Source organism: Balaenoptera physalus (genome assembly GCF_965194825.1).
Source record: "Balaenoptera physalus genome assembly, chromosome: 12".
In the NCBI taxonomy this organism is placed as follows: Eukaryota; Metazoa; Chordata; class Mammalia; order Artiodactyla; family Balaenopteridae; genus Balaenoptera; species Balaenoptera physalus.
The window spans coordinates 72048207-72070142 of record NC_138897.1 but is presented as its reverse complement, the minus strand read 5'-3'; the positions used below and the strand labels follow the sequence as shown (position 1 = coordinate 72070142).

The 21936-nt window shown below is 40.3% G+C and overlaps 1 protein-coding gene across 1 annotated transcript in view; it reads right to left on the bottom strand.

Moving 5' to 3' along the window:
• The window catches only part of LOC309639617 (G protein-coupled receptor kinase 3-like), a gene marked incomplete at its 5' end in the record, with an annotated part of 55234 nt that overhangs the window by 31018 nt on the left and 2280 nt on the right, over positions 1-21936 (bottom strand). The window contains 7 exon segments of the mRNA XM_082417025.1: positions 2228-2358; positions 4069-4147; positions 10595-10694; positions 12847-12938; positions 14767-14802; positions 14804-14819; positions 19672-19733. Of these exon segments, the coding sequence (XP_082273151.1) occupies positions 2228-2358; positions 4069-4147; positions 10595-10694; positions 12847-12938; positions 14767-14802; positions 14804-14819; positions 19672-19733 (516 nt within the window).

Genomic DNA, 21936 nt, shown 5'->3' with positions numbered 1-21936 from the left:
TTACAACCACAGTCCATCGGAGTTAAAGTATTTCTTTTTCACAGCAAGAAGTGCAATCCAGCCAGAATGGTGAGTCTCTCCACAAAGGGGGTGGGGGTGAGTCCACAGGCTCCTTGGCCTCTGTAACTACTAGGACTTCAGAGAATGAAGCCACGAAGCACAGCACAGAAAGGAACCTTGTAAAAATATACTAATAGTGACCAAAGAAATCAAAATATTCCACGGTGCCACATTAATCCCGATAAATGTCATTTCTGTTTATTAGTACAGAATCAACAGAGGGCCCTACCAAATGACCAAATATGATTTTGACCACAACTCTGATGAAATGTATCCATTAAGATTAGATTTAGTCAGCATAATCATGGAAAACAAAGCTCCTCTCCCTAATATACATTCAATTACAGTCATCTTGATATTTTTCTGCTGGAGATCAGCTATTGTTTTGCTTGAAATAAAAATAATGGATGCCATTATAAACTTGAAGCATGAATAATCATGAATGACTAGAATTAAGTCTGAATAAAAATTAGGTAATACCATTGCCTACTAAATAGCTTAGAAGACAAAAATACTGCATCAAGATGATTAAAAACCAGTTATAGATTTAAATTAAAATGTATTACAATGGCGCTTCATGGGCCTTCGGCGTGTATTTTATTCTTCTGCAAAACTCACCATGAGGAAATAAAATGTCATGTGCCAACCAGTATCTAATTATTTCTAATGTGATGAAAATACAGTTTTTCTTCTTTATGTTCATATGAAGGCTTAGGGAGTAATTCTTTAACCTTGCAGGAGGCTTTCAAAGTTACAAAGTCCCTTGTGAAAAACATAATATGCTCAACACTAAAATACACCATTTTAGATTCTTAGGAGGTAAACTTGAAAAGCTAATCACAACACATGAGCAAAGGAACATCATCTGTACATTTTAGCTGGTTAACCTCGGTTCTGGTTAAGAAGGAAGCAGAGAGGAGGCAAACCCACTCTCCTCCCAACCTCCTTGGGAAGTTGCCACGGCTATCATTTTTCTTCTCACCATTATTTACACCTTTATATATCTGCGTGATCATTTCTATAGTTTGTCAAGGTCCCGTTTATCTCCTCCCCCGTTCTTCATGTGGCTGGCTAGATGAATATCACCGCGGATGTACCAAGCAAACTCCCAACTCCCTCCTTAATGCAGAACCTGGGACCAAGCATCATGGTCTGGAATGGAAAAACTCAGAACGCACTTATTTCCTTTTTTTCAAGTCCAGTAAGATTTTAAAGAGAACCACAGTGAAGAAGCCCAAGCATGGAAGACTGGGGCTATGTAGTTCAGGGATCTGAAAATCCGTTAGTGATTTTTTTTTTTTAATTAATTAATTAATTTATTTTTACTGTGTTGGGTCTTCGTTTCTGTGCGAGGGCTTTCTCTAGTTGCGGCGAGCAGGGACCACTCTTCATCGCAGTGCGCGGGCCTCTCACTATCGTGGCCTCTGCTGTTGCGGAGCACAGGCTCCAGACGCGCAGGCTCAGTAGTTGTGGCTCACGGGCCCAGTTGCTCCGCGGCATGTCGGATCTTCCCAGACCAGGACTTGAACCCGTGTCCCCTGCACTGGCAGGCAGATTCTCAACCACTGCGCCACCAGGGAAGCCCCGTTAATGATTTTTTAAGGCAAATTCAAAACAATCTGAGGCTCATAGAGTGCCCTTCGGGGGAAATTCTCCAGGCTGTCAGCCACTCTGCCCTGATCGGATCAGGCTTGCCTCAAATGAGTTATGACTCAGCCCTTCTACATGTTAGTTCACAAGTAGATACTTCCCGTAAGACATATATGTTCTCTGCTAGTTCACCTTTGTACATCTCCTGGTCTCACACCAAGCCAGGGCCAAATCAGTTGCTTAGTGAACATTAATGGAATTACAATCAATTGTAAAATGGGCGACAACAAAACACCCCTACCCTGCTTTTCACTAATTAACCAATTAAAGTTTCTGAGTTGGCATATGTGCTGCATCAGACACGGAGGTAATAGGGACAAGTAGGATGGAGTCTTTAGAACAGAGTTCAGAGTCTGGAGGAGATCGACATCACAAAGGTGATGCCTTTATCGGGGCTGAGACGAGGAAAATGACAGGATACCATGAAAGAGGTGGAAATGCCTGGAAGACCACAACTGCAATACAACACCTATTGCACAGGTCCGATAAACGGAAGGAGTCTGTCCAATGGCCTTACCTTCAAATCTCTGTAAACGGCAAACTGATTGTGCATGTGTTCCAGCCCCAGGATGACTTCTGTGGCGTAAAACAGCATCTCCTTCTCAGAAAACACCCCGTGCTGTGAAAGATGATAGTGCAAATTGCCCCCTGTAATCAGAGACGTGGAATTTAAATTCAGTGCATCAATTTAAAGGGAACAAAAATCACTGTCATCCTGCATAGTTACGATACAGTCGAAAAAGGTAAACTATGCTTCTGCTTTGTCTATATATATATATGTATGTGTCATTGATTTCTGTAATTTGACCAAATGCTTTAAAAATTCGAGAGAAAACTAAAACATTGAGAAGACTTAGATGTGACAATAGCCAGGACGATATGAAACAAAGCCACCATTCTCTGACAGGTATCACAGTTCCCAGATGTACCATCAAGGGGGAGGGAGGGTTAGCTAATCTGCTTTGATTACTTGAGTTCTGTCTAATAACTGAATCAACCCATGTAGTGATCCAGTAGGTGGCTTAGCAACTCATTCTGTGGACAATAAATAGTAAGGAAACAAAACAAACACATTGATCATATTGATAGATATATGAGAAAGCAAATACAGTAAAATTTTAACTGGTAAAACCCAGGTGGTGTGTATTCAGGTGTCTCCAGTAAAATTCTTTCAGTTTTGCCATATGTTTGAAGTTTTCACAATAAAATGTTGGAAAAGGTAAATCGTCACATGGCCTCAAGTTACAGAGACACAGAAGGCCACAAACAGGGTAAGGGAATGTTCTTATAAACTATAAAAGAAGAGCCTCAATTGATCTATGAAAGTTCATGTGTGTCCAACTTTATTGCCCTTGATTTTATAAGTATCTTCCTGTTCACACACACATATTCCTGTATAACCACTACCAGATCAAGGTGTAGAAGATTTCCAACATTGCTGAAGGTGTCCCATGCCCATCCCAGGCAGTATATCAGCTCACAGCCCCTAATTAAAGCCAATCAGACTCTATTGTAACCTCTCCTCCCACAGATTAGTTTTGCCAGTTCTGATAGTCACATAAATAGACTCACACAGGGTACATGCCCCTGTGTCTGGCTGTGTCTCCTCATTATAATGTGTGTGAAATTCCTTCATGCTGTTGGGTAGGTCTGATTTTAAATCAAACACTCAAAATGTAATAAAACTTCAAGTGAATTTCAAAAAAGGTATTTCATTTGTTGAACTGTACGCCTTTTAATTTCAGCTCTCGTTACTAAAAATGCTTTGAGTATATATCATGTCACTTTCTAGTATTAAAAAACTACTTTTCTAGCTAAAACTCTTTCATCATTCTCTGGGTCAGCAGTCACAGTTTAAAAGATCAATGTACAGTGGAACTGGGCTAAAGGCACAGAAGACTGGGCTAAAATCTGTCCTGGCCCAAAGTCACTCCTTCAAAGTTGGTTTTTAAATACATTTCTATCTTCAGCCTATGTATCTTTAGGAGGCATTTCATTCCTAAAAGTTGAGGGCCAGGAACAAGCAAACTAAACATCCAGGCCAGTTGCATTCCAGAAAATCAAGTTTTACTGTATTTTAACTATTTTATGAAAATCTTTTCTAGAAACTGCAACTTCCTGGGGAGAGACTGGGAGAGCCAGAGGGAAATGGCAGTCAACATTTTTAATTGAAGTTTAACTGAAAATTGAAGAATAAAAGGTTTCCTTAAACTTCAGGAGGAATTTAGTTACCTGAAAGACGCAAATGGCCAGTCTGTCTGGAGCAATGCAAGCTAAGATAAAACATCATGAAAACACAAACAAACAACATCATGGCAAAGTCTTGCAGTGTATTCAGACTTCCCAAGTCTTGCTTACCGTTCATCAGATCCAAGATGAAGCAGAGTTTATCTGGCGTATGGAAGGCATAGGTCATACAGACAATGAAAGGACAATCCTAGAGTGAAAAATATATATATAAGAAAAGCAAAAGCTGCCCTGGAAAGCGCATCTACTGCCAAACACCATCTACACATTTTTTTTTTATCCATGCCACTGCCCCGTCCACGAAACACAGACACCGACCTGGTAACTTTAACAGACCCAGGAAAGTGGGTCTGGTTCTGTGGAAAAATGCACAGAGACACAACACTGCTAATTAGAGATGAACTCAAAGGTGCTCTGTCACTCTGATTCAATCATGACTCCTCTATCTACATCTTCAAAAGACTCAGATTCTACAGAAAAATATTACTGCCTTGCTAGTCTTTCTGTTGGTCTACATTTTGGTTCTGGCTAGTCAAGTACCCATTTCAATCTCTGATTCTGAGGTTGAAAGAACCATACCATGGGGGGAAATGTTATCTGTATTACTGTTTTGAAACACTGAGAATAAAAATGGAATTAAATTAGCTTTTGAAAGCGGAAAAATGTACCAGAGCCGAGGACAGAAAAACTCAATTGTAAAGATGTCAATTTTCCCCCAGATTAATCTCTAGATTCCATGCACTCTTAATTAAAATGAAAATTGACAAACTGATCCCAAAATTTATATGGAAATGGAAACGGCCAAGAAAAGTTCAGATACACTTGAAGAAAAATAAAGCTGGAAAACTCATAGTGCTAGATATCAAGACTTATGGTAGAGCAACAGTAATTCGGTACGGAACTAGCCCAAGGACAGACAAATCGACCAGTAGAACAGAACAGAATCCTGAAGCAGACCCACATGTAAATGCTCATTTGATTTGTAATAAAGTGACCCAGCAGGGTGGGGGTAAAGCATGGCCTTTTCAATCAGTGGTGCCGGAGCAACAGGCTATCTGTACAATCAGCTGTGGACGTTCACCCCTACCTCACACCACACACTAATGTCAACCCCAGGTGGATATAGACCTCAAGGTAAAATAATAAAGCTTCTAGAAGAAAACCAAAGAGAACAACTTCAGGATCTTAGGGTGAAGTAAAGATTTCTTAAACAGGCCACAAAAAGCACTAACAATAAAAATATTGATAAGCTGGACTAAAATAAAAGTAAGAACTTCTGTTCTTCAGAAGACACCATTAAGAGAGTAAAAAGGTGAGTCACAGAATGGCAGAAGATATCTGCAATCCATATATATCTTGAATATATAAAGAACTCTCAACAATCAATAAAGAAAAAGCAAACAACCCAGTAGAAAAATGGCAAAAGAGCAACAACAACAACAACAACAATAATAATGTAGGCACTTCACACAAGGGAGTATCAAACGGCCCGCAAGCCTATAAACAGATGCTAGGCCTCAGTTTTCCCTAAAGAAATGCAAATTGAAAATCACAATGTATCATCACTAAAACCGATGAGAATGGCTAACATTAAAAAGACTGACAATGCCAAGTGTTGCAAAGGTATGGAGTTTAATGGAACTTCCAATATGGTGCTGGGAGGGCGGAATGGTACTACCACTTTCACAAGATGTTCAGTGGGATCTGCTAAAGCTGATCACCACTTGCAAAGCCTATGAGCCAGCATTTCTACCCCGGGGTATTTACCTAACAGCAATCTGTACTCATGTGCACGAGAATCTGTACTCATGTGCACCAAGGACATGAGAATGGTCCTCATGGCACTATTCAAAATAGCCCAAACCAGGAAATAACCCCAATGTCTACCAACAGGAGGATGGATACACGAATTGTGGCACATTTATATGATGGAATACTATAGAACAGGGGCCACCAAACTTTTTCTGCAAAGGGCTAGACAGTAAATATTTTAAGCTTTGCAGGCCTCATCCAGTCTCTATCACATATTCTTCTTTGTTTCTTTTCTTTACAATGCTTTAAAAAGGAAAAAACCATTCTTAGTTCATGGGCTGTGAACACAAGCCAGATTTGGTCCCTGGGCCACACACATAGCCTGGTGACCCCTGCTATTTAGCTACAGAAGGCGCTGTTGCTAAGAGCAACGACTCAGATGCATCTCGCAAGCAACACTAAGTGAGAGAAGCCAGACACAAAAAGAGTACATTTATATAAAGTTTCAACACGGGCAAAGCTAAATTACGGTTTTAGACATCTGGGTAGTAGTTAGCTTGGGCGTGGGGTGAGTGGATGGAAGGGACACAGGGAGACTTCTGGAACACCGGTAACTTTTTATCTCTTGACATGGGTGCTGGATACACACATGCGTTCCCTGGTGAAAATCCATCAGTGCCCCACTAGATCTAGAACTAGGTCCATTGAGATAAATATACAGTGTACACTTGCCACTCAACTGATTCAAATAACAAATGGCATGAAATATCTATATCCACTTTCTTAACAGAAGCAAAGAATTATTAAATTCCACAGAAAATATTCAAATTTCAACAGAATAATCTGAAACAGAATTCACATTGTTCACACCTGTCAATTAAGGGCATACAGATAAATTTGTGTTAACACATTCCTATGTGCTCAAGATTCATGAACTTGAACTCAATTTCCACAAAGCTTCTGGAGGAAGTTACTCCAGAATGAATTACAAAATTCATTTTGTGGTTACCTAGTTTTCCTTAGAGGTCTGTTGAGAGGTGTTAGTGTTTACTAATGTTAAGATTTATTTTGCGTTAAATAGGTAAAATAAAGGTGTTACCCTTTAATCTGTTAAAAGCCACGTGGTTCTCGGTGGGCGGGTACCCTCCTACTTGCAATCCCACCAGTGTTTCACCAGACCTTTCCACAGTCTGCTGGCGATGGCTCATTCTGCTCCAAATATCATGCTTCTTCCGTAACGGCGTTCCCCACATACTCTTGGTTCCTGATCTGATGAACAATTCATCTCTAGAGCAGAGAAGCGGGTGGACCAGGAACTTAGTAAAGCCTGGGTCTTTCCCAGCCTGAGAGAGCAACTCCACTCACTTCACCCAGAGGACAAATAGAGCTTGGAAAGGGGGGTATTTCTGAACATGATGGTGTATGATCATTCTAATGACGGCCCTGAGAAAACTGCAAAAGGTCAAAGTATAGTTAAGATACTACGTTATTAAGACGGGACATGAATTGGAGATTCAGAATCACAGGCCACCGGAGTAGAAAGGGCTCTTAAGAAAGAAAAAAAAAAAAATCACGTGGTCCGATTTCTTTATTTTAAAGACAAGGAAGCTAAACTCCCCACCCCCTAAAAGGGAAATGTCTTGCCTGAGGTCACAAAGAAATTTGGTAGCCAGCCAAGATTCAATCCCCAGCTCTCTGACCCTGGACTCTTGGCAGAGCTGTCCTATGTTACCCTACTTACGAAGGCAAAGTTTCCATAGCAACATGAAATAAAAGCTCCACTAAAGGGATTTGACTTGGTTACCTCTACAGAATTTGCTGACCACGATCCCTCATCTCTCAGGCCCTGAGCAGATGCCATCTTGAGTCTCAGGTGGGGTCTGAGACACAAAGAACTGAATACTGACCCAAGTGGACAAACAGGCAGCGGTTTAATGATGGTGTTGGTACGGTTTCAAAGATAACTATGGTTAAGATGTTCTGCCTTGATTACAAATTCAAGGTAAATAAGAACTAGGGGGTTTTTACAGGTGGATACTTAAATAAAAGCTCTTCAGCAAGGAACTGTCTTCTTTGATTTCCTACCTAGTGAGCAAAATAGCCTGCATTTTGCAGGAACTTAAAACTGTGATAAAATAGACCGTAAAGTAATCCTTCAGAACATTTCTCTACACTGCAGTCAGAGGAACCTTTTCAGACTTGCAAGGCTTATCATGTTATCTTCCTACTTCAAACACTTTGTTTCCAACGGCTCTTAAGATTTTTAAAAATCCTCAGTACTGGCCCAGAAAGCTCTTTCTGGTCTGGTCTGGCCTCTGTTTGCCTCTCTCCCATACAACTTCATCTTGTGGTCCTTACCCTATCACTTCTGACCCCACCTCTGCCGACTTTCTGTGAGTCCCCAGAACTTCCGTGCTCGGGACCCACACATGCCCCAGGACCTCCTCTGACTTCAGAGGAGCGTTTGTGGACAATACCTCCGCCCTGCTAAATGCCTTCCGAGCACCGTGGACCTGTCTTTCCTACCTCTTGCCACGTGTTCCAATGATCAACGCATTTGTGAGACTGTCTGAATAAACACCAGCTGCTCTTACTCTATGCAGCTCTATAAGAACAAGGACCAAACTAGGGTTTCAGGACCCCCGTCTCGTAGTGGAGGGCCCGGCACAATCTAGGTCTCAAGTATGGATCAAGGAATGAATGAGCAATGCTTCTCACGAACAACAACTGACTTAATTAATGAAGGTGCTGACGGCTCCCCCCAGTCATGGACATACATGTCCTTGATTCCCTTTTTACTATCCAAAAGTTACAGAATAAAACGCGAACAGTACTTCCTACTATCTCTTTGGGGGATGAGAAGTAGGAATCCTCAATTTGAGACTGAAAGAGAAAAACAACCTTCTAGTAAATAGAAAACTCTGATGGGTGACTCTGGCTCACTTTCATGCCAACACCTTAGGAAATCATACTGATACAGGCCGATCTAAAGCATCACCTAAGGAGGCAATTTTAAACTAAAGATTACTTAAATCCTATAAACCGTGGCCTTTCATTAGCAAAAACAATTCCAAATAACTTTATTACAATTCTTTCAATTCTTTACTATAATTCTTTAAATTATGTACTTATACATGTTTAAAATGCTAAACAGTTTTGATATTTGAATAAAAAATATAAACAAGTCTTTTAAATTAGCTCAAAGCAGTAGCCCAATATAACCCCAATTTTTTATTTATTCCCTTATGGATAGACCAGTGAGGAACTCTACAACCACTTAACCACTCTCCCTCACCTGAATAAAACAAAAATGCTACATGAAAATTAAAATTGTACGTATAGTTTTCCAACACCAAAAATTTTTTTCCATAGGCTTTCCTGTGAATAAATATCCAAGGCTTTGAGATAACTCATTAAAAATTAATATTTTAATAAAGCACTTAAAGTCTGCAGTAAACACACATCCATGTCTGAAATGAAGACACAGACATTTCAATAGATACTAGAAGCCAGTGTTATTCACATTGATTCCAATACAGTGTGCAGGCTACTCAGATTCCATTCCAATCAGTTAAAATCTTGGTCATGCACACAGGGTAACTCTTATTTGAAATGCTTAATGTCCATACGTTGGCAGGTAGAGGCACACAATTAGACATTACTATTTATAGCAATGGCATTTTCATCTGTTATAGTTGAGCTAAATTATGATATTCATTGGCTTCGATAGCAAATAGACTTTCCAGAACCACTTAAAACTAATGCTAGAATAATATAAACCCCAACACAATGAATACAGGTGACAAACAATAAAACATGGAGCCTACAAAGGGATGAGAAAAGAACACTGGGCCTGTCCAGGGAGTCTGGGGACTTTGGGCAAAGAAATGATGTCTCTGGGTCTCAGGTTCCTTGCTTACTAGCTGAAAGGAATTCTTTGAGTCACCATTAAGATCTGAGTTTTTCAAAACCTTTGTGTGAAGATGACCTTATTTAGAACACAGCTATGGAAGCACCATCCCGCCTCCCCCAGGGCCCCATGTCTCACTTGCCAGGACACACGGGCACTGCCCAGGTTCCTGGCATGGTGGCTTTTTCTGGGTGTCTTTATATACATCTGTACAGGTAAATAAAAGCCGAGGTTTTGATCCTGGGTGATATTATTAAAGGAAAAGAAATCAGAATGGAACACTGCTTTGCAAGTCAAGATGACACAGTGTAAAAGCTTGCTTTTACACGTGCCGAGCTAAAAATGACAGCCTGACATACAAATAAAACATCCAACAGGCAGAAACGTAGTGCTGGAAATGGAAAAGGCCAGCGTCCACGGCAGGTAAAAGCAGCAAGTGCTGAAAAGATAAGGTTCCCTCCAGATGAAACACGGACTGGGGAGCACCCCGAAGGGACAACGGGGGTTTGACTAAAGCCAAGTCACTTCCTCTCTTTCAGTCTGTGAGGGACAGGAGCTACGTTTCTCTTACGTTTTCTTCTCTGGGTTAGTCCTTCTCAGTCACACAGCCAATTCTTAACTATATTCAAGTGATTTTTTTTTGTCATTGATATGATTATTTTCTGCCATTTCTGCAACTATATTCCACAAAGAAGGAAGTCATAAATACTCACTAAAGGGACAAGTTGTCAGTGTGCACAGCGATGGTGGCTAGTACGTTCCTAATTCCCAAATTAGACAGAGGTAATATCTGAATTATTATTTATACTAACTTAGTGCTGCTGCTCCCTGCTATAAATTCTAATCCCCCCAAGAACCGGCTAGCCGCAGAATTCACCAAAAAAAAAAAAAAAAATGCCTGTATTTTAAATAAATTGTCCTGATACAAAAAACAAACCAAAAAAAACCCAACAGTGTTCAAAATTGAATACTTACTCCTGTGCTCACCAGGGACAACATGATCCTTTCATTTAAGGCTAAGGTTTCTCCTTGTTTCATCTTGACCCTCTTCTTATCGAAGCATTTCATCGCATACCTAGAAACATAAATATTATTGAAAAATCTGCACTGAGAATACATCTAAACGGATTAAACGATACGCATCATACTGGGGGAAGTTTCTAAAGATTTGACAAGTGTTTTAAAGAAGCAAAATGCTTCTAAGAAACTAAGGAAATCTGAATCAAGTGGAGACTTCAGTCAATAATAACATATTTGTTCGTTCATTGTGACGAGTGTCCCACACTAAGTAAGATGAGGGTACTGGGCATGGGGTACACGGGAACTCCCTGTACTATTTCTGCACTTTTTCTGTAAACCTAAAATAACTGTAAAATAAAAAGGCTATTTTAAAAAATCAAGCAATAATCAAGATACTTCTATTATTATATGAATTGATGTTTCAGTTAAATAAGAGCATAAAGTAGACGGATATAAAATTCAGGGAAATAAATTTTGTATGTATTGCCACTGCCTAGTACCACTGTGTGTGTGTGTGTGTGTGTGTGTGTGTGTGTGTATGTTTTGTGGAGGTGCTGTACATGTCATATTTAGCATTTAGGAATTGTGAATTCAGCACTGGTCAAGATTTAATAAGCGCATAGAGTGCAAGACTCTAAAATGTTGGTGATTGACTAAATGGGAAGGGAAAGCATGTGTCCAAAACTCCGTGTTCTAAAATGGCACTTTATTGATTTGTTTTAAATCTATATTTAAGTTATCATATTTTAAATAATAAAAAGAATCAGTAAGATTTTTATATTCAAGTTATATTAAAGTTAGTTGAGAAAAAACCTTTTACAGCTTAAGATTTTTGAAGATTTGGAACAAAATCACATTAAGGAAATACAGACATGTTACTCAGCACACTCTGTAATCACAGGTTAAAGAAAGCAGATGTTTTTTCAGCAGGACAAGGGAAAGCTGAAAGGAAATTTTTACAAGGGTTTTGGGGGCTTGAGAATTCTGCATGCATGACTGTAAATTCCCACTGATATACTACTTCATGATACCCAGGTATACCAGTTGTCTGGCTGTGGTAGGACACACAAAATCCACTTATTCCTAACTTACTTATAACTTATAATGTTATGAGTTACAGCAAAACAGAGATAGATGTTCAAATTTGATATTTTTATCCACTCTTCCAGGAGCTCTATATGACAAATCCATTTGCGAGACACTGATTGGCTTAATTATGGGATCAAATATTGAGAACACATGAAGTGATGCGTTCTTGAAATATTTATTTTTTATGATAAAGAATTTTCAAAATGCCTCATACTACTTCTATCACCACCCTGCTGTGACGATGTTTAATAAGACCTTCAGATTGCAGACCACAGAGAAGGTGGCACCCACAGGTCTTGAGCCCCTCAGAGTAAGCAAGCTGAGGGCACCCCCCCCAAGGGCAGGTGGCAGGTCACTGTCACTGGCAGCCTGCAGGCTGCAAAGGACGTGCTCGAGGATTCATGGGAGCTGAGCTTGGCCACTTCCTAGCTGTGTGACTCCTGAGAAGCGTCTACCCTTAACCTATAAAATAGAAGACTATTTACCACACCCTGGCGATTTCCAAGAGTCGGGTGAAATCGTAAATGTGTATGAAGAGACAAATTGATATTATTTACTTCTAACAACAACACGTGACAGACTGGGCATCCTCAACACCTCGACAAGCAGTTATGATGAAATAAAACTAAAATTTAGTGAAAGGTAACGAACGACAAGTAAAGTGCATATTAGGATCAAAAAGCCCACCGTGCAGCATAGAACTGGAAGGTATGTTTTCTATCACCCCAAACTGCACACGCTAAATCACAGGGGGGTCAGAAGAGAATGTCTCTCCCCTGCAAAGCAGAGAATTCTCTGCAGTCTGATCGGGCTGGGAGGCCGTACGTAACACCCCTTCTTGGCCACCTCTGGATTCCTGGCTCTTCACCCACGGCCTGAAACACTGCAGGCTCCCGATACACAGTTTCTGGTTACCTTCCCATTTAGCCCTAAGAGGTAGAAGTTCCAGATCATCTCGTTTGCTGTGCTTTACAAAATACAGCCTATTTCCTTCTGAGGTAAATTGCTGCAGGAGTGAGATCACGGGCTTCCATAAATCTACACAGGGGTTTTCTTTTGATGCGAGCATAAAATTCTCTTAAAATTCCCAGCAAAATATACAAGCCTAGAAAGCTTACATTTTTCCAGTGTCTGCTTTCCTGCAACCATATACTTCACCGAATCCTCCTCGTCCGATAATCCTATGTATGCTGAAATCATTCACGGTCAACTGTGAATTCAAAATGCGACATGGAAACGTAAAACTGCATAAAAATTATGCTGTTGTTTTCATGTAAAACATATACAGTTATTAAAATAGAGATTCAGATACACCTGCTCTTTCCGTGACTGGTCCCTCAAACTGAGAGGTGAGAAGCACAAGATGGCAGGACATTCTAGAACCACCTTCTATGCAAACTGCACAGAAGGCACACCACGGAGGCAAATGGGAAGATGATACAGTGGTAGCCGAGTTACATTGGTTTTCTGATCTCATAAATCTTATAGTGGAAGATGTACGCTTTGAAGACAAGTGAATGTGAAATTTCCACTCAAAACACAAAGCAACATCAGCTACTCTGAAGCCTAAAGTTTGGGAACAGTTCAGCAAGGCCAGGAACGTCATGGTAGAAAAATAGGTCCACATCAAGGGCATCTATGTTTTCCTAACTCTGGGCCATATGATCAGAAAGCCCAACAGATGCTGGCCGTGTGGATGTTTTATCAATAACGTCAGTGAGTAGAGAGGACTCATGCTGGGCATGTGAGCATGAAACCAGACCAAGTGTGAGTAACTCTATGAAGAGGCTTTGTTCATAAGCACTCTGTCAATATCATCCCAGCAATGCCCTGCTTCCTAAGCAGTTTTCATGGCATTAGATGGTACAAAGGCAGATAGATAGTCCTATGTTCGTGGTAAGAGGCCATCAGATAACAGCAAATGCCTACTAGTTTATGTATCCTGGCAAATGAAGGGTCAGATGCTTGAAGGGTTTCCCCAGACAACCCTTCAAATATCATGTCTGCAGCCAGGGAGGGGCATCTGGCCCACTAGCTTCATGTTTGGTGCTCAGAGGACATGAGGACGTGATGACATGAGGATACCATGTCTGCTAAAGCAACACAAGCACAAGAAACCTCCACAGCAGATATGAGGGATTTTTTTTTTTGGCCGTGCTGCGGCACGCCACAGCGACAGACCAGGGATCGAACCCGTGCTCCCTGCAGTGGAAGCATGGAGTCCTAACCACTGGACCGCCAGGGAAGTCCCAATAAGGGATTATTTTTAAAAATGTGTCACTTCCTCTTGCTTCTCAATCCTGCCAGGAAATGGGGTGGAGAGAGGAGGTTATAAAGAAGAAGAAGAAGAAAAAAAAAACCCCACTTCTTCCAATCGTACTGCTCAAGTAAAAATCTGAAAAAAAAAATCCAGTTATTTCTTTTTCTCAATTGCAAACCTATGTGAAGGGAGAGCATGAAGGAAAGGGGAAGAGAAACGTACACTCTAAAAGCGAAGTAAAGAACATGCCCTAGAATTACTGACAGTGAAGAGCTAAAAGAAGATACAATGCTAAGGGGTTAATGTCAGAAAGTAGCCTGTCTTTGAGGACTGCTTTTATCATTCTCAAAATAATAAAAAAGATGAAACCATGGTCTAGTAAAAGATGTCATCATGTTTATTACATCAATGCACCTAAGAATAAGAAAAAAAGGAACTTTACCAAGATGGCATAAGGCACGGGCATAAGGGAATTACATTATGTAGAAGACTTGTATTTTTACAACTACTTCTGTTAAAAGGTCAATTACTGCTTAAAATAACCAATCTTAAATAAATAAACACATTCTTACATGAATATGAGAAAAGAGAATTAAAATTCAAAGTGTTTACAATTGGGTATAGGAGGATGGAGTTTTCATGCATAAAGCCATAAGCACGACATCTGTTTGGAAAGTGTGTCACCCTTGGGAGTATGCTGCCGAATAAAATATTTTCTCACAAAGTTGAGCCAGAGGAAGTTTTTATTTAAAAAAAGAAAGGCAAAGATGATACTCACATGGATATTTAATTCCACGTTTTTCCACTGACAAAAATCTAGTGAACTTGTCACTGAAAAAGAACGTAAGGAATTACTGAAAAGTTAAATATCAAGTTAACTGAGAAACTAGAATTGTACTGCTGGTGTTGCTTCTCAAATGGAGTAAGTTTTCATAAACATTTTTTCACAAAGGATTCACCTGGTATTTAAGGCTTTATTTTATGATTCAAATTGAAGACTTTGTGTTTCTCCTTTAACTGTCATTATGCTGTGGTAACATCTTTATCTGAGTCAGCACTGTCCAAGAGACGGGTAACAGAAGCTGCGTATGTAATTTAATTTTAATAATATATTTTATTTAAACCAATGTATCAAAAAATTATCATTTCAACATAAAATTAAATCAAATCAATATACAATTTTAATGATAGTCTACATTCTTGCTTTTGTATTAAGTCTTTGAAATCTGGTGGGTATTTGCCCATCTTAATTCAGACTAATCATATTTCAAGAGTTCCACAGCTACACGTGGTTAGTGGCTACGATACTGGACAGTGCAGCTCTCAATGACGAAAAAATTGCTGTTTACAAATAATTACAGGGGTAGCAAATATAATACCTAAATAGTGCTTATCATGCTCCAGGCCCTGTTCATCTACTCCTTCAACAACTCCATGATCAGGTACCTTGATGATGCCCAACTTACAGCCAAGAAGAACTGAGCTTGCCCAAGGTCACACGGAGAGAGAATGGGTGGAGCCGGATTTGAACCCAAACCAATGTCTGCCTCACAAAGATGCAAACAGTGCAGGAGAGGAACCCTCAGACGAGAATCGGAAGATGGAAGTCATACTGCACTGATAAGCTCCCAGTTTACTCAACTGCTGGAGAAGTGTTTTTTTCATCCATGAAGTAAGAAAGACATCTATCCCATTAATAAAGGCATTGTTGGGATTATTTTTTATTAATGAGCAACATATCTATAAAATGTCTGCTTTTAAATTTTTTTTCAGAAGAAATGCATTCTGGATTGAATACTCCTTAAAAGCAAAGAACATTTTTGGTGATTGTTGGACTTCATCTAGCCCCTGGCATGATTCCTTACATAGGAACGGTATTCAGGGTTCTATGAAGGAATGTATGAATTAAAAAAGGAAGAAAGGGAGGGAGAGAGAAAGGCAGGAAGAGAGGGAGTTCTTATGAAGTGCAAGTTACAGGTATTATCAGTACTATAATACGATGCCTTAAGGCATCCAAATATCCCAGGTCCCTGGGGGTTTCATCTAATATGCCTTCTAAGGATCTTTTAAAAATACTTCTGAGGCTAATAATCAAATTAAGAATTAAAAGCAGAAGAACTCTTGCAATTACATAGCATCTTTTTTCAATGACTCTGAAATGACTTTTAAAGAGTGTTTCACTGATCCTCCTAACATCTCTATGAGGTTGGTAAAATAAATTTTGAGTTTCTGAGAGTTATTTCAAAGAGTTTTTTTTTAAAGCATGGTGAGTACAAAAGGTGAAACCACACTGGGGTGAATAAGTCCATGACTTTGAAATCACTTGGTGCGTGAGGCTAGCTCACACCCTGCCTTCTCACGGATTCTGGAGTTCAGAGATGGCAACGGAGGTGGGGGTGTGGGGGGGTGTGATCTGGCACATTTTATGAACTTGCAAACTACCTGGGGAGGGTAAACAACCAGGGAGAGAGAAGTGCCCTGCTGGCCAAGAGAAGAGTCGAGGAGAATCAACTCCCAACCCAAACCCTGCGCCAAAAGAACACACACTCCATCAAAAAATAAGAACAGACATTTTGCCCGTTAAGTACGATAACAAGTTCTTCTTTAGCAAGTACAGACGGCTCCTGGGTGTCCTGGCTGTCGTGTGCCCACGGGGTTCCTTGAGCTCCATTCCTAGGCAATATCTAGTCACTAGAATGGGCACTTCTGGATGGGGAGGAGGAACCGGGGCTGAGAATAGGGCAGAGCCTGGGCAGCACAGGGCTTCAGAGCGAGAGCCCTTGCAGGTGACTTAACCGCTGCCTTGGAGGGAAGAGCAGGGGTGAAAGATACAAAGACGACTGGGGCGCAGCGAGGGTGAGCAGAACGAGTGTTTTTAACTCTAACCCCTGACGTGGGCTTTAGATCACTGAGCAATCTGACGTTCACTGCTGAAGCGAGGCTCACCAGCCTCATCCAGAAGAGGGAAAGCCTCCCTCCGGGATTCAGCCCCACAGGGAACTTAACCCCGTGTCCCTGCTGGGCCTCAGGAGAAGGTGGAGAGGCAGGCTCAGCACTGCTGAAGACGTCCTCTTTGTTTTTTTTAATTTAATTGAAGTATAATTGATTTACAACGTGTTAATTTCTGAACAGCAAAGTGATTCAGTTATACACATATATATTCTTTTTTATTATGGTTTATCACAGGATATATGTGATATACATTCATTACATATTCATTATGGTTTATCTAGTTCATTATTCATTATGGTTTATCTAGTTCCCTGCTATACAGTAGGACCTTGTTGTTTATCCATTCTCTATATAATAGTTTGTATCTGCTAATCCCAAACTCCCAGTCCAACCCCTGCCCCACTCCGCCTCCCCCTTGGCAACCATAAGTTTGTTCTCTCCATGAAGACTTCTTCTTTACTTCTCTACTATCAAACTGCAGCGTGGCCACCGAGAAAAGTCGCCTGAACCGTGAGGCCCTCAGAGAGCACGGCCAGTCCTGACGATGCTGAAGCCTGCAAGGTTCTATTTATGGAGCGCCTGTGCTTTTCAAAACCCAAACTCTGGACTTCCCTGGTGGCGCAGTGGTTAAGAATCCGCCTGCCAATGCAGGGGACACGGGTTTGAGCCCTGGTCCGGGACGATCCCACATGCCGCGGAGCAACTAAGCCCGTGCGCCACAACTACTGAGCCTGCGCTCTAGCCCGCGAGCCACAACTACTGAAGCCTGCACGCCTAGAGCCCGAGCTCTGCAACAAAGGGAAGCCACCGCAATGAGAAGCCCGTGCACCGCAATAAAGAGTAGCCCCCGCTCACCGCAACTAGAGAAAGCCCACGCACAGCAACGAAAACCCAACGCAGGCAAAAATAAATAATAAATTAATTAATTAACAACAAAAAAACCCAAACTCTGAACTCTTGGCCTGACAATGGATTTTTTTACTGTTAATTTGATAATGTATTAACATAAAAAGAACCAAAAATATATATGTATAAATGAACTGACTTTAAAAATAATTCATTTATATAAAATGGTAACAGTTTCAGAAAATCCAATGTGCATGCCTGCCTAAAATGCAAACAGCTTCACTTGTATTTCCTGTGGTGATAAGAATGAATGGTTAGGGGGAGGAGGTTGGGAGAGGGATGGATTAGGAGTCTGGGTTTAACAGATGTAAACTAATACATAGAGAATTGATAAATAACAAGATCCTACTATATAGCACAGGGAACTATATTCAACATCCTGGGATAAACCATAATGGAAAAGAATATGAAAAAGAATGTGTGTGTGTGTGTGTGTGTGTGTGTGTGTGTGTGTGTGTGTGTGTGTGTATAATTGAATCACTTTGCTGTACAGCAGAAATTAACATTGTAAATCAACTATACTTCAATAAAACTAAAAAAAAAAAACCACAGTGAACGGTTAACTCAGTGGGAGAAAATGACCGTGCAGGTTTACCTGGTGGATACACAATGGAGTTAACAAGACCTCTTCCCCAATTTTAATTACCATCCCCATTTCTCCCCTCTCCACCAAGGATCATATAACAGCGAGGTTGACCCAGGAGTTTGGGAAAAGTCAGATTTTAGAATCAACAGCAGTGGAGACGGCCCAGGACTTGGTTGAGTCTCACCCCTGAGCCTGCATCCTATCCCCTCAGTTTGATTCCACGGCTTTTTGGCAAAGCCTCTGCTCCTGCTCAGAAAAATGTAATCATTTGTATGCAGATTCATTTCCTGAGGTATTGACTCTACTCCAAGATAAAATTATCTCTTGAACTCTGGTAGAATCATGACACACTTTTTAAATTTTATTTTAATTATTTTAGTTCTATGAACATGTGGAGAAAAAAAAAAAACTGCACTGAAGTATTTGCTCTTAAAGGGCAACTACTGAACAGCCACGGGCTGCTCCATCGATGCGGCACGGTCATCACGACAACTGTCTAGAAATTAGCCGAGTTTATGGAGAAGAGTACAGTCAGTGTGAATGCAGATTCAGTGTTAGAAAGTCCAATTCCAAAGATGCATTATCATAGAGGAACACTCAAAATACTGAAGGATTGACTCTTGGGTGCCTGAGAAGCATGTGAACACTTTTATAGGCATTACCGAAAATTTTCACAATTTTATACGACAGACATACCCTATAGCTTGAGTAACCCAGAGGGACATATTTATCGGGTACATTAATGATATATATGACTACAGACATTTGCCGATACTTAAATTCTACGATGTAAAGAATCAAGAGAAGGCTTGTCTCACTTTGAAGGATATGATTTCAACATATAAACAAATGAATTAGATATAGACTTGTGCTTGCATTAGCAAAGGTGTCCCAATAAGATACTTTTAATTGTGAGGTTCCTTAGCCTATTTAAATTTTGGACCATTTTGAAGCTAAACAACTAAAGGTCAACGGGATGTTAAGATATACAAATCCTAAATTATAAAGTACAGAGGAAACAATCTAATGCAAAGTCTGGCACATAGCACATGGTCAATAAATGCTTGTTGAATGAATAAATTAACACATTTTAAGGACAGCACTTATTGGGTAAAATGAGGTACACCTACACAGTACGAGATCTTATCAGTATAAAGACACTGATATATAACCAAGAAAATGTTACATGTCAAATATATCTCTATTAAAAAAAAAGATTTTATACATAAAGTTTCATACCTTTCCATGAATTTTTGAAAAATGCTGCCTCGAAGACTTTCACAAATTTCTTCTATGTATGGCTGGAAAGGATGGAAAAGAAATTCCACAGTGCATCAATAAGAACATAATAAAGTGAAAAGCAGAAAAGGATGAGACTCAGACGAGGTGAGGCTCCAAATTACGTGCTCCCACAGCACCTTGTACTCGCCCTTCTCAGCCTTGTCCAATTTTCACCAATGGACTCGTGGTCACGGTTATTTACTTGTAGTAATCTACACCACTCAATGGCATGTTCCATGAAGGCAAGGACAGGTCTGTCCTGTGTGCCACTGCATCCCTCCTGCCTAGCACGGCTCCTGGCAAGTCACAGACACATCTTAAATGGCTGGAATTAGCTTCATGGGCATGTGACCCATGCAGTCCCACAGAAGAGCCCAGGGCTCGGTTTGGTGCCCTGCTGTTGTCATCCTGAAATTCTTAACAATTTCTGAACAAGGGCCCCCAGGTTTTCATTGCGTACTGAGCCTTGTAAGTTATGTAGTGCATCCCATAAATTACTATTAATTATATAATTGCTATTAATTATGATTATCATAAATGATCAGCATTAATATTGACTTTTAAAGACTAAAACCCAAGGGACCCATGGAGTAAATTTTTTTTTTTTAAACATCTTTATTGAAGTATAATTGCCTTACAATGGTGTGTTAGCTTCTGCTTTATAACAAAGTGAATCAGTTATACATATACAATATGTTCCCATTTCTCTTCCCTCTTGCATCTCCCTCCCTCCCACCCTCCCTATCCCACCCCTCTAGGTGGTCACAAAGCACTGAGCTGATCTCCCTGTGCTATGTGGCTGCTTCCCACTAGTTATCTATTTTACATTTGGTAGTGTATATATGTCCATGACACTCTCTTACCCTGTCACATCTCACCCCACCCCCTCCCCATATCCTCAAGTCCATTCTCTAGTAGGTCTGTGTCTTTAGTCCCGTCTTGCCACTAGGTTCTTCATGGCCTTTTTTTTTTTTTTTTTTCCCTTAGATTCCGTATGTATGTGTTAGCATACTGTATTTGTTTTTCTCTTTCTGACTTACTTCACTCTGTATGACAGACTCTAACTCCATCCACCTCATTACAAATACCTCCATTTCATTTCTTTTTATGGCTGAGTAATATTCCATTGTATATATGTGCCACATCTTCTTTATCCATTCATCTGTCGATGGACATTTAGGTTGCTTCCATGTCCTGGCTATTGTAAATAGAGCTGCAATGAACATTTTGGTACGTGACTCTTTTTGACCTATGGTTTTCTCAGGGTATATGCCCAGTAGTGGGATTGCTGGGTCGTATGGTAGTTCTATTTGTAGTTTTTTAAGGAACCTCCATACTGTTCTCCATAGTGGCTGTATCAATTTACATTCCCACCAACAGTGCAAGAGTGTTCCCTTTCCTCCACACCCTCTCCAGCATTTATTGTTTCTAGATTTTTTGATGATGGCCATTCTGACCGGTGTGAGATGATATCTCATTGTAGTTTTGATTTGCATTTCTCTAATGATTAATGATGTTGAGCATTCTTTCATGTGTCTGTAGGCCATCCGTATATCTTCTTTGGAGAAATGTCTATTTAGGTCTTCTGCCCATTTTTGGATTGGGTTGTTCGTTTTTTTGTTATTGAGCTGCATGAGCTGCTTGTAAATCTTGGAGATTAATCCTTTGTCAGTTGTTTCATTTGCAAATATTTTCTCCCATTCTGATGGTTGTCTTTTGGTCTTGTTTATGGTTTCCTTTGCTGTGCAAAAGCTTTTAAGTTTCATTAGGTCCCATTTGTTTATTTGTGTTCTTATTTCCATTTCTCTGAGAGCTGGGTCAAAAAGAATCTTGCTGTGATGTATGTCATAGAGTGTTCTGCCTATGTTTTCCTCTAAGAGTTTGATAGTGTCTGCCCTTACACTTAGGTCTTTAATCCATTTTGAGTTTATTTTTGTGCATGGTGTCAGGGAGTGTTCTAATTTCATACTTTTACATGTACCTGTCCAATTTTCCCAGCACCACTTATTGAAGAGGCTGTCTTTTCTCCACTGTATATGCTTGCCTCCTTTATCAAAGATAAGGTGACCATATGTGTGTGGGTTTATCTCTGGGCTTTCTATCCTGTTCCATTGATCTATATTTCTGTTTTTGTGCCAGTACCAAACTGTCTTGATTACTGAAGCTTTGTAATATAGTCTGAAGTCAGGGAGCCTGATTCCCCCAGCTCCATTTTTCGTTCTC